The 14,230-nt window shown below is 36.9% G+C and overlaps 1 protein-coding gene across 1 annotated transcript in view; it reads left to right on the forward strand.

Moving 5' to 3' along the window:
* LOC121875855 overlaps positions 1–13,108 on the forward strand; it is a 202,731-nt gene extending 189,623 nt beyond the window's left edge. The window contains exons 12-16 of the mRNA XM_042380560.1: positions 4,764–4,847; positions 5,595–5,808; positions 7,009–7,148; positions 9,567–9,785; positions 10,687–13,108. Coding sequence (XP_042236494.1) covers positions 4,764–4,847; positions 5,595–5,808; positions 7,009–7,148; positions 9,567–9,785; positions 10,687–11,445 — 1,416 coding nt within the window. The 3' untranslated portion in view covers positions 11,446–13,108. The remainder of the gene's footprint in view (positions 1–4,763; positions 4,848–5,594; positions 5,809–7,008; positions 7,149–9,566; positions 9,786–10,686) is intronic.
* Positions 13,109–14,230: the final 1,122 nt, after the last annotated feature.

A 14,230-nucleotide genomic window follows, 5' to 3' on the forward strand; every position in this document is an offset into this window, starting at 1 on the left:
TTTTAGTATATGAGTTGATAGGGAATAGTTTCCACGACCTTCCTCAAAGAGTTCCCGACTCAGGCACTATTTTCTTAATTCCACTACATCTACCCGAGTTCAGAGAGTGTTTACCTATTTTAGATTTAGGCGGGAAATAGGTAAACACTGGTTTGGAAACAGAGTAGTGGATGAATGGAACAAGTTACCAAATATCATCATTAACTCGAATACGCTGAATAGCTTCAAACATAGGTTGGATGCTTATATGAGCAATAGGGGTTGGGTGTAAACGGGACTGCCCAGTATGGGCCAATAGGCCCGCTGCAGTTTCCTCCATTCTTATGTTCTTATGTACACGGTACGGCCAAGCCAGGTCATTGTAGCGGTGATAAATTTTGTCATCAAAGCAGCAACGCTTATCGATAGGGTTGTGCTGATGACGTCATACTGAACTCGGTGCATACACGTGATTCAACTTAGTCAGTATTTACTACTCACAACAAGTACTGAACAATTACAGTAATTTTATGAGTAAAACCGAGTGTTGTACAGTACTTTTGTCCGTGACGTTGAGTCATAAAAGGTGTTTTGGTGCGGCGCGGATGTGGATTGACTGTGCCATACTGGGAAGTGCAAAGCTGCCCTGGGACTGTTGACTGGTCGCTTCAACCTTGTGATGCACATACTGGCTGGCTGGTGATTCAGTGGTTCTGTAGACTGTGTGATTCACTGACTTAATTATTTCCAAGGGTAGAGCTTAATAAACTCTCTTGAAAATACTCAGCTCAACATATAATTGTTTGTTACAAATGTTTAAGTGGTTTTCTTGTGCTTGTATGGGTAATTATGGTCATGTCTATACGAGTTGTGAAGGTGATCATGACTTCATGTATACAGTATGTGTGATGGTGATGATGTGTATGTGAGTGAGGGGCGATATGATAGAGGTGTATAAAACTATAAATGTAAGTCAAGGCTGAACAAATGGGACATTACAAAGGTACTCAAACTATCCAACCAGGAGCGAAGGCGTAACAAATGTTTTAAATTAGACAAATTTAGATTTAGGCGTGAAATAGGTAAACACTGGCTTGGAAATAGAGTAGTGGACGAGTGGAACAAGTTACCAAACATCATTATTAACTCGAATACGCTGGATAACTTTAAACATAGGTTGGATGAGTAATAGGGGTTGGGTGTAAATGGGACTGCCCAGTATGGGCCAATGGCCCCGCTGCAGTTTCCTCCATTCTTATGTTCTGATGTGTGTGTGATGTTGGTAATGTATCCATACTTGTTACCATGGAAATATGGTCGTAGTCGTTATGTATTGATGGTACTGTGTTATGTTATTTATCTTTTTATATTGCATTATGGTGATGTATGATATGGTGGTGAATCCAATTGTCTTATCACTTTAATTTATATGTTGGTTACCCTTCATCTTTGGCTCTTGGTTAAAGTATGTGATTGGTAGTCCGTCACAACTAATGGTCAGTATGATGTGTATGTGTGTGGGACAAGTCATTACTTTCACTGGCCAAATTTCTTGTTTCAGTGTCTTCCTCTGTTTGGTTTATTACCCTCTCCCCTCTTAGTGTCACTTAGCACTGGCGGAAACCATATTAGCTTGCTCCCATGAACTGTGTTTTTAGGGACAATCTTGGTACAGTATCTGCATATACAGTGCATCATTACTCACAGGGTGTCGGGGGAGAAGAGCTTTGTATTCAAATGTTAGTAAAGCTAGTTTTACAATAACAAAGTTGAATTTTATTTACAAAAGAGTGGTAACTGAACAGCACTATGGAGATACTATTAACGATGTGCAAGAAAGGCAAACTTTACCAGGGAACCAGGGGGGATTAAGAGACCAAGCAACACATTGAGGGTGTTATTATTAACTACTTTTCAGGTACAGTACAGTACATGTAAGGACCAGGGTCCAAGATTGGTTCGGCATTATTGTCTTTCCTCAGCATTAAAGAAAGTGTTAAGTACAAATGTAAAGAGAGGAACTTAGTATGGGATGCAAGATTTGTAGTAGAATATTAGATTTCAGAATTAAAAACACTACAAAGAAATTCCTAAATTTATTGCACATTATATTTATTTTTTTTGCAGTATCCAATAAAATAAGAAAAAAATACTCTTCAATACACTTAAAACTCTTTATATAATCTCTGTCAGGAATTTTAGAATAGTGGTTATGCTTATAAATTTGCGGTAGAACTACAGACCCTGTGGTAATAGGTTGAGTAGAAATATGAGGCCCTACTCCATCACAGTTAAAAATTTTACTACTGCTACACTGTCAAAGCATGAAAAATTACTTATGATTGCTATTTAATAATTATAAAGGAGTAATCTATGCACTAATTGAATGGCATACCCTGGTGTAAGCAGATAACAAAGGAATTACAGGGTACAATAGATATAAACTGTGTTACTCACCATTATGGACGACTAATGTTGTCGAATGCCATCTCAATACTATAATGCATGTCATAACTCGGGTGTTCTTTTACACCACCATAAGAGGAATTGACCAAAACATGACCCAACTGAATTGTATGGTTGTACCTACATATTAGCACCAATGACAATACAGTACACAGTCAGGTTTAAATACAGTTAACCCTCACTTTACGCAGTTAATGTAACCCGGAGGGTACCGCGGAAAGTGAGGAACGCGTAAAGTGAATAACATAACATATGGGATTAATTGAAGTAGAGTCCAGGCCGACCCCCAAACTCCACTTTTTGACGACACACAACTATGTTGTAGTAAAAATATTATCTTAACTTTATGATGGCATGCACACACAATTAATAATTAAGAGAAATATCAATAATATTAGGTTTTTTAACACTTACATTAGTAGAAAAGATGGCTGGGCACACGGGGATGGGCGGTTGGTTCCGAGGCAGAGGGCAGATTATTGGCCCTCACCTGTATCACTTGTATCAATTGTATCACTATCCACCACAGAGGCTTGCAGGGCCTCTTTGTCAAACCCCCCAAAGTTCATATAAGCCCATATCCTCACTATAATTATCACTATCACTGACTTGGGCCGGCTGTAGTGGGTGGCGGGTGAAGAACTGGTAATGTTTTGATGACTGGGCGACCTTGTGCGCACCATTTTCGCGCCTCTTACACAACATGGCGGATGGCGGGAGGTTTGGATCCCAAAATGGCGCGGCTTGCCAGCCGCTCTCCGCGTAATGGGGTACACGCACCGCGGAATGTGAGCATGTTAGGTTCCGGCAGGGCACCGCGTTAACGGTGAACCGCGGAATGCGGGACCGCGTAATGTGAGGGTTGACTGTAGTCAAAAATCCTACTCTGAAATATAACTAATATACTACAGTATACTTTTACTGTATATTCTTGACTTTAAAGATGGAACGTCCTGGAGTCCTCTGGATTGCTTTGGGGCTGAGAATGCCTTCTATGCCATCACAATTTCTGTAGTTGATTGGACGTTTTGTTTTACACAAATAATATACAGTACACTTAAATGGAAGTATTCTCGGTTGATAGAAGGTACTTGAACATCTAGTGGTTGGGAAGTTATCTGGCGGTATGTCTTTCTTCAATCAGTCCCATTGCTGTCTTTTCTCTATGAGAGTCGGGGCCGGATTCAGGAGTGGGCAAAGTGGGCAGCTGCCCAGGGGTCTCCACATGTGCGGTAGTAGCTATATCAGGGCTGGTCGACTTAAAACCACATGAATGACTCCAGTCATGTCTCACTTTTGTGTGTGTGTGTGTGTTGGGAATTTGTACACTATCAATAAATATACAGTTAATTAACAATTTCACAATGTTCTAATTTCCTCAGTATAACTGCATATGCCTTCAAAATTCTCCAAAGAAGTGTTCAAATTTCAAAATTTTCCGGGGGGGGGGGGGCCTTACAGCGCCCCCCGGAACTCCCAGATATTTAGGCTCGCTTCACTCGCCACCTCACCCTCTTGGGTAGTTATAATGAGGTGGGCCTCCACAGGTCTAAATCCGGCACTGATGAGAGTCATCGCTGGTCTGATCCGTCACACTATACCCCTGCGTGACATCTCTCCATGGCTAAATTTGCGGGAAAATGCCATAGGCCTAAAATTGGATTATCTCCGAAACGATAATTTGTAATTGTATTTTGGTAAACGTATTATTTTGTTACAAAATAATTTCTTATTAAATTTGGTAATTAAACAAATCATAGTTTCGAAGATAGGAATTTCACCTCCTGCCAAATATAAATTTCCTGTCATACAGTATTGTATACAGTGCAGTGCTCGCACTCAGACACATGACATGTACATAGAAACATTATTAACATTATTGATGGCTTACCTTAAACCAGGGGGTTCGGTGATTGTTTTTATTTGTTTCTATTATTTCCAAACTTATTTTCAGTTGATAGCCACACTCTTTTGACTTTCTTCCCCACACCACTTCCTACAGTTCAGTCTGTCACCACATACAGTACTGGGGCAATGTACATTCTCCCGTTGTGTTGTTGTTTTTTTTGTTTTTTTATCTTACTATGCTATTGACATTACATTATCTAATATACATTGTACTGTACATGAACTGTAACTGTACATGTAATACCTTTTGTCTCCTATCATCACTCTACCATATGTAGATATGAGTCTATTTTTATTATTGGAATTAGTTTCTGTATAGACAAGTTTGTTCCATATTCAATACATGTGGTGTCCGCATGCTTCATAAAACCCTTGGGGTGCTGGTATTGACAGTGTTGTTTTTGTTACAGAGTCGCAGCAGCATGAGTGGTGGCAGTGAAGATGGCCAATCACCCTCACACTCATCAGACTACGAGGAGCAGGAAGAGGGTGAGGTATGTGATCCCATCCTTACTGTCATTATGTAATTGCAAGTCTTAAATATTGACTTACCTTCATCATTAGTGCCTTCTTTTAGCCTAACTACAGTACTTTTCACCTTGACCATGTTTTTGAAATAGGGATTTTAGGGAAGACCTTTTCATTCTGTCACTAACTAGCAGTATTCAGATTCTCACATATTATTATTGGAAGCGATACAGAAGTTAGGGGCTGTGTGAAAAAAAAGTGAATGTTCTCTCCCAGTGTGGGATGAAAATAGGAGTTGCTGCCATTCTTTGGTGGAACTAGCATTGTCAGAGCCCCTTTGGGACTATGTGGTTTTAAAACTGGTTTTATTGGTTGAGTTGATTAATGTATGCATTGGGGTGACCAGTGAGGCAACTTCCATGTTCTCAAGTAAAATTGAGTTATAGTGTCCCCCTCCTCCAAACCCCTCAGTTGGATGGGCTCACTGTGCTTGCCATGTTTCCCCACCAATAACTTCTTGCTCTCCCCCACCAATTTGATATTCCTGTACGTGCCGGGCTGGCGGCGGACAGCATATGACAGAGAGGAAAGCAGCAGAAGTCTCCCTTTTTTTCTTGCGTTTTGTCCACTGGTCGTATGCACCTCAAATATAACAACTTAAGGGTGAGGAAGCTTTCTTGGGATAACAGAAAATTTTCTTTTTTTGCCCTTGTAATTTTACTTTTACTATATTTAACACATAATTACTTTAGTACTGTACTGTATATTTTCAGCGCACAGGATCAGCTTCACTAGTAGGGCGTATGCGGGGTCTTCGTCGTGACATGCAGAAAAAAATATCCCGCCTCAAAAGTCCTCGAGGTAGCACATCCAGTTCCCCAGGACCAGTAGCTAACATAGACAAAGCTGGTGCATCACTAATAGCACCTGCACACCAACAGCCTACAGCTTCCTCATATGAGAGTATCCCTACATCAGCTCCTTTAGGTAAGTAAAAAAAAAATATCTTTAAAGTTACCATATTGACTATCAGTTTGATCTGGCTTTGAAACCAGTAAAAGTATAAGTAATTATTATATATGTAGTGTATGATAGTTGTGTTCCTTGGTTACACTCAGAATTTTGGTTATTTAAAGAGACTTTCTTGTCTTTCAGCAACTAAACTTGCCTATTTTGTTACCAACACTTATTGTACAAATTTTGATCTATGTTTTTCTCTGCATATACAGGTACCCGGTAGATCTAGTGCATCATTCATGGTGATCAGAGTATTTTTAAGGTTCCTGCACAATCCGATGAAGTATTTAAGCTCATCTAATATTTCAGTACAGTAGAGGGAGTTTTAATGTCACATACATTTTGCACCTCCGCTTGCTTTAAGTACTGTACTGTACATGGTAATGGCAGCCTGACCATCATGTGGTGAACATATAATTTCAGATTACAAGGTTTCATTGAAGACTTGTCATACTGTACAGTAATGATTCTAATCCTAATTCCACTCTGGTCCCAGATAAATACACCAAATGACAGTGTCATTGAGCTAATACCCCATGCCTTCAAGTGTTGCACCTCTATTAGACACTGACAAGATTTGTCCAAGTGCTTGGGTGTTGCACCTCTATTAGACACTGACAGGATTTGTCCAAGTGCTTGGTAATGCAGTGGTACATCTAAAAAATATAATGGAATTTCATTGCATACTGTAATGAGTAATATAAGGATCTGTCGTAGGTCCTGTTAATTTTGCTGTATAAAGGGTATTGGCTACCTCTAGTTGATATTCACAACTTTAGAGTTCTAGTACAGTACTTATACACCATGAAACTTTATACAAATTTAATGGTTGTGGATGTTAAGATTTACTTTGTACTGTATAAGGAGAATGCAAGTTGAAGATATGATTATGCATGTGTCGATATATCTACCTGTTATCTTTCCCCTTTACTGTTGTTTCCACACTTATTTAGCACCTCTATCCTTATTATTCCACAGTTCTCTTAAATTTGTGCCTTCTATGATCCACCAGACACAAAAGTGGGAGAAAGGTAAAGGTAGTCAATATATAGAATATAATTTCATTTGGATAAAAAGTTGTGATTTTCTTTTTATTATTTTCTTTTCTAATTTATATACAGTGTGGTATGTATACAAGGTATTTTATGCTTTCCTTGCACTGTTTTACAGCTACAACAGCTTCAGGAAGCAACCGATCTTCATTATCTGGAGAGGAGGCAGAACCTTACACTGGTCCTTTCATTGGTAGAGCACGGGCACTTGTTGACTGTCAGCCTTCACCATATGACAGAGATGCATTAAAATTTAAGGTAGGTGTTTGTTACTTCAGAGATATGAAATAATTTAATGTCCATGTTTACAACTTCTGTTTGTAGTAGACTTAATAGCTAAGACCACTTGTAGAGATACTGTATTAAGAGATAAATCTGTTTTGTACCAGTACAGTTCAGTAGTTAGAAGTAAAGAAAACTATTAAAAGCACATTTCTGCTAACGATGGTTCTTGTATGTTTTGTCACAGTACAGTAGTTCTGTATTCACGTTTTGGTTGCAAAGGCATGGAAACTTTCCTGGAATTCAATAAAACTTCCAGGGAAACTTTCAGGAATTGTAACTGGACCAGGTATTTTTGGAAGAGTTCATTTTAATTTCTTCCTAAAATTTATTACCATAACATTTTAAGTAATTTGGAAGACAATAATAGAAATTTATTGTAATTTTCATTTTTATTTGAGCTTCTAAGTTTGTTAATAAATCGTTATGTTGCTTGTTCATGTTAAGCTGGAATGTAGTACAATACTGTACAACACATGTACAGATTATGATTTCTTAAACTGGATAAAATGCAGATGTCTCTGCATGAATGTTGGCTTATTGGAGGTCAGTATTGAGGGTTGAACCTGCAAGCTGTGCATAAATGAAAATAAGGAGAAGTACTAAAGTAGGAAATAACCAAGTTCACTTTTTGCATAGTTTGTAGCAAGCAAATATAATGGTCAAAATTATACATTTTATAATTCTAAACAGAATCCCCACCTCGTATGTCACTCGTGTTACTTCCTTTGGGGAAAAATTGGTGAATCTGTCAAACAGTTAACAGGTGTAGGATTGCAAATAACTGAATGCACAATGTATTTTTGGTGCAGACTTTAGTCAATTAAGTCGTATTTTCCCCTCACATTTTGCTCATCCATGAACAACTGATGCCAACAGTAAGTAAACTTTTCATGTTAAATTGCATTTCCTTAGTTGTAGTTAAGAATTAGTTGTTGGTGTCTACCTTTGGCTGAGTGTTATTCTCCACAAATACTTTTGTAAAACTTATTTCGAAAGCTAACACATAATGAAACATTAAATTATTCATCATTTTTATATGTTTTGTAGTTAAAAAAATATTTGTTTTGCATTTTCTTATGTGTTATTTCATCATTCAAGCCTTCTCATAATATATATTTTATTTATAAATGTAGCATAGGAGACATGGACCTTCTATTACTACTTTATTGCATTAAACATGAAAAGTCTTGACTGCGAAGGTTATGTTGAAAGCTGAATAAATAATTAAGAGGCAGTTCTATCTTACTATTAAAGGTACTGTATAATAAAATTATTGCACAGTACAGTACCTGGAATCCAAAGAAGTATCATTTAAACATGTCTGTAGTCTCCTTTTAAAGTCTGATCACCCAACATTCAGAAGTTCACAGCAGTTATATACAGTACAGTACTGTATTATCAAATTTTAATTTTATGAAGTTTTTGAACGGTTCCAAAATATCCATCATGGAATTCCTGGGGAACCCTACCGTACTCATATTCCATTTGTATACGTAGTCTTTTTTTTACTTCCAGAGAAATACATGAAGTGTAAAAAACTGTGAATTGGTATATTAAAAGTATACTTATTGATTTACCATTGGAAGATACAAAGAAATAATAAGAGAAAACAAGACAAAAATAGTGTGGTGTTTGAGAGTGTATGACACACCACCAGGTACTGCTCCATTCTGAAAATGTAAAAAAAAATAATGGTACAGTATACTCTACAGAGTAATTGGAAAATTAATAGGCTACTTACCATACTTTGTTTTGTATTGTACTGTATTACTTTTGTAACAGACAGCACTTGTTGGGTAAGGGCTACTTCAATAATGGAGATAAGAAGTACAGTACTGTATACACATTATTAAAAGTGTAATCAGAGATGCAAGAAAATATATAGGTGGCTAAAAAGGATGACCACATCATCTGCCACTCTGTAGCAACGACTGGCACCATAACTCTGGATAGTAACGATGGACAATTCTTATCAAACTTTGAAACTTATGAAATTCTCTCATAATGTATAAACAGTACATATTAAATTTGAATAAGATACATCGTTATTTGTTTGAGTTAGCTTGTACATGATATCAGACACACCAACAAACACTTGGACAACACTTTTTCCTTCATGAGAGCTGTGGGGAACATACAGTACAGTATAGAGAAGTTAGAAGTTTCATTTGTTTTTCATCAGTATAAGGTTTGAAATGTGGCAGAACACTGTATGATCTTAAATACTTCGTGACACTAAATGAAGAGAACCATTATTGAGAAAATAGGTCGTCTTTCTATTGCTTTAGCTCTGTCTTATTTTTTTTTTATCAGGTGTATTATCTGAATTTTAGAATATACAATATATTCTTATATATTTTTTTCACTTGAATACCCATTTTCATTCAACAGAAAGGAGATGTAATTGATATTATTGCTAAAAATCCATCTGGATTATGGAAGGGCTGTGTTGATGGACGAGTTGGCCATTTCAAATTTATCCTCGTGGAAGAAGAAGTAGAACGCCCAGCACGACGTAGTCGTGCTTGGCGAGGGACCACTCCACGTCGAGGTCGAGCACGTACGTTAGAGGAGCTCCTCACAAGGCTACACCTTGGTCATCTTATACAGGTAAGCCTAAATAATCTTACATCTGCAAAATCCATTCCATATAAAATGCATCCCAAAAATAGGAATAGGTTGTACAGCACTTTAGTTACCACACACATATACAGTACTACTGTACAGTATTGTATTTATCACCATCGATAATTATTACATGGTTATACAGTGTAAACTCTCAGAGATTTGTAGTTTGTTTAACATTTATCACCTAGACTTAAAGACACTATTTTATGTTTGATACAGCATATCATTTTTCTTAACTATCTACAGTGTATGTACAGTATATGATGCAAGTCAATCACATAGATTTACAAAATCCAAATACGTACAGTATTGATTTCAATGTGACAAGGTAAATACTGTACTGTACATTGCTAACTTGAACATGAACTTTAGACTTCACAAGTGTTTGTTTTGTTTGCATTTTAATTTATTTCACGTTAACCAAATTAGGTCTTCGCAAATGTTGACCAAATTGGGTTTTGAAGAATGATGACCTAAATATGATTTAAAGAATCATGAATTACTTAAAAAAAATTATTGTGCTGGTAAATGTCAAATACTTGACCAACTTCATTGAGCACATCATAAGAATTTATAACCACAAACATCATTAATGCTCAGATATATAATGGAGAAAAGGCTCATTAGCTAACATTCTTCATTTCTGTAGATTACTACTGTCTCTGTAATTTGAAACTAATGTTTCATGACAAGCATACAGTCATGTACTGTATCTTGATTAAGAAAGTGTAACCACTAATTGTATTTTGTACAATTTTTCTTCATAGACTTAAAGACAATTTGGAAGAGTATAGCTAGTTTTTTAGTATATTTTTTCCTTTACTAATTTCAACGTCATTCACCTTGTTTTATGGAATAATACACAAAAATTAAATTTTTACAGGTTTTTGTACTCAATGGCTATGAAGATTTGGACCAGTTTCGAGATTTAGAGAAGGCTGATCTTGACTGTCTTGGTATCACAGATCCAGAGACTTGTGCCAAATTATTAACTGCTGTAGCATTACTCCATGATGCTGATTCTGAGCCTGAACCTGACCCTCCAGAAACCTTAGACACTACTGAGGCTGCACTCCAGCGTGGTGACCATGGAAGGGACTCTGGTTGTTACACCGATCATCGCAGCACTCATACTGTTGTATTAGACGAAAATAATCTAGACACACGGCAGTCTACCCCATCCACAGACAATTCATCTGGCTATCATTCTCGTGGTGCCTATAATATTCCTGTAGGGGACACCACACAGACATCACGAGATGACCCACACAGTTCCGCACTTGATTCCCCATCCTCTGAATCAACTGCAACGGCTGCTGGGGCTGCTCTACCCTCTACCCAAGCTGAGTCTCACTCTTACCGTGCTCATCTTGCTACCGTCCTGCCTGCTAGTCCCCGTTCTCAGTCCCGTCATAGTCAACAGGGGGAACAGAAACAGAGGCAAGATTCACAGGTGGACTATGAAGCAAAATTTGTTACAGCTCGCAGTGTATTTGAAAAGGAAGTGGTAAGGCGTGAGGTGCCCTTTACAGTACGTGCCCAGAAACGTAGTATGGGTTCTTCTCACTCCTTAACAGGTGAAACAGAAGATGGAGCTAAATACGATGTCACTGTAGCTGCTCCAGAGTTACCCTCACCTTAAGTTACTGAGACACAGAAACTAGTGTGTGCCTCAGACTCCCTTGGACCATCATTTTATGGTCTTGCAATTTGAAACCCTTTGATCATATAATCTTCATTATGTTTATTTTTATATTGGAGTTATTCACTCCTAAAGACTTTAGCCCACTGGACATGCATTCTGAAATTGCCTTGGAGTGTATTGTAAATTAATATTCCAGTTATATCTTAAAAAATGCAGTTATTATAAGGATGTGCATCTAATAACAAGTCTACAAATGCAAGATCAAATTATGGAAAATCAGAAACAGAGTACGAACACAGAACATTTTGTATTGTAGGCCATCCTTTTGTTAGTGCATCATGTGATGTGGAACTTATCTGAAATCACACGAGATTCCTCCATGTAGCTAGTACAGTACTGTCTAGTAGCTAGAGGCGTGAGGATCAGTACTTATATTCCTGTTCAGAAGTTTCCCAAGTAATGAGTGGTGCAGTGCAGTTCCTGTTCTTAGTGTCAAGGGTTTTCTAGATGTTCCTGCTATAGGAGAAGCGGCTGGGAGTGTCATGCAGCCAACTTGTATAGCCTGTCTTTCATTTATCTCTAACACAGAATTATATCAACTACTACCATATCATTTTATATACCCTGTATAGGCTATAGAAGTATCAGATGCTGTAATAAATATTATATTTAATTCTGGACGTCTATTATGCTTACCCAGAAGTAGATTAATGTTTGAAAGTGCAAATGAAAAGCCAATCAAACTCCTCCCTCTTGTGATCTAAGAGATATATCGTTTACATAAACTTTACTTGAAAATATATGTAAAATTTGTTATTTTGAAGTAAAGTTTATAAATATTGTGAAGAAAAATGTTAACAAGTATTTACTTGCCCATGTTGATTAGTATTTTAATAGGTAAAAAAAAAGTATAATAATGCAGTTTTGCAGTTCAATCAAAATGTCATTATTTTTATTTTGGCAAGAAAATCCTTTGTCCATTTCATTATTATTTACACATAGTATAACACACACCATATAGGATTTTAGTACTGTAATACAGTACCTCAATAGAAAAAAATTGTAGATGGTTAATAAAAAATTATCGTTATATCTTGCAGCTGAGGACAAGAGCAGACTAGAAATACTGATGATGTTTGTTTGACTGTAAAAGAAAAATGCAGTGAACTTATGGCAGCTGAGGAGGAATTTCTCAGTAGATTACATGGCTGGAGAAAACAGTCTTCTTCATTGTGCTGAGACAAGCTTTGCTGTGTACTAAGCAAATTGGTGTTAGCAAACCTTTCAGCATATAGCCTTGTGATGTATTTTTTTTATTTAAAGTCAGTTATATTCGTCTTTTGTGTTTTGTCATTTATACATTTTGTTTATTATGGAATATGTAATCATAATTATGCTTATTGCTCATTTTAATAGGTTGAGTCTCATTCTATTTATTATTTAGTTTCATGACAACTGTTTTTCAAGGTTGAAAGTTTCATTTTGGGATTCAACTGAGTTTTGTTTCAAATGATGCGCTTCCTATAAGGTCACATAACAGAATGTCTTTGCAGTCCTACATTTCCTAAACTAGTGAAATTTTACTCTTCCAACTTTTGTATTGTACAGATGTATGTCATCACTATTTGTAAATAGTCTTATATTAAAATTATAGGTAAAATTATGTGTATTAATTCTCACTATGGTATCACAGCATAATAATTTAATTTTATCACTATTGGAAGGAGGGGATGTACAGCACAAGTTCGTCCCAGTCCAAATCTGAGGCAGGTGATCTGGTAACACTGTATGGGGAAAAGTTTACAAAGATGCTTTAAATGGTACCGGTACCAAGAAGACGACTTGTAAGGATTAAGAATGGAGCAATACCAATATTACAACTGCCATGTTTTAAAGGTAAGCCTATATTATTTTGGGTAAAGGTGGAGGAGACAGTTAATGCCAGAAGTAACATGGATTTGAACCAAAATTTCTGGAAATACTATTTACATGATACTGAACACGAAAATGGAAGCGATAATGCACAAAACCTATTATAACCTGACCTAACCTCACCTAACTTTTTAACCTGTGCATGGTCATTTTGATTTACTTACTTTCATCTAAACAATATCTCTAGAAAAAATACAAAATTTTAATCCAATATAAATCGTAATAAACACGCCCGATGAGATTGTCATTCGTTTCTTAACATGTAAACAAGACTGTGGACGCTCCTGCATAGCAGACAATGTGAACCAAAACTTACCATAATTATGGTAAATATTTTATTTGAGAGATTTAATTACAGAATCTCTAGTGAAAAATTAAACAAATCCGTAAACTTTTTCTGGTGGTAACTGTTCTCGTTTATTATCCAATATACACCAGGAAAGCCTATCATTGTTAGTAGTTACTACAGGTACTATCTGAACTTCAACTGACCAAAGCAGCTTCACCCAAACCTTTTCAAGTCTCCAACTATAACTTTTATACTGTACCTCTTTCTGTTCTAAGGGAGGTGTATGTGCCTACAGCAACACATGTACACCTATAGCTCGACTCACGGATCTTGAATCTTCTCTTTATGATGTTATCTGGCTCAAAATATCTCTACCAACTATGAGTATTTTTCTTTGTTTCCTATACTGTTCTCCCAACTCTACCAACTATTTGGAACTCTTTGACTTTCTCACTTCTTGCCATGAGTCGTTGCTATCCACACACCCCAACACTGAGATCCTCTACCCAGGGGATTTCAATGTACATCACAGAAAGTGGCTTGGCTTTGCAAGGGATGACC

Source organism: Homarus americanus, unplaced genomic scaffold (genome assembly GCF_018991925.1).
Source record: "Homarus americanus isolate GMGI-L3 unplaced genomic scaffold, GMGI_Hamer_2.0 scaffold24588, whole genome shotgun sequence".
Taxonomy (NCBI): domain Eukaryota; kingdom Metazoa; phylum Arthropoda; class Malacostraca; order Decapoda; family Nephropidae; genus Homarus; species Homarus americanus.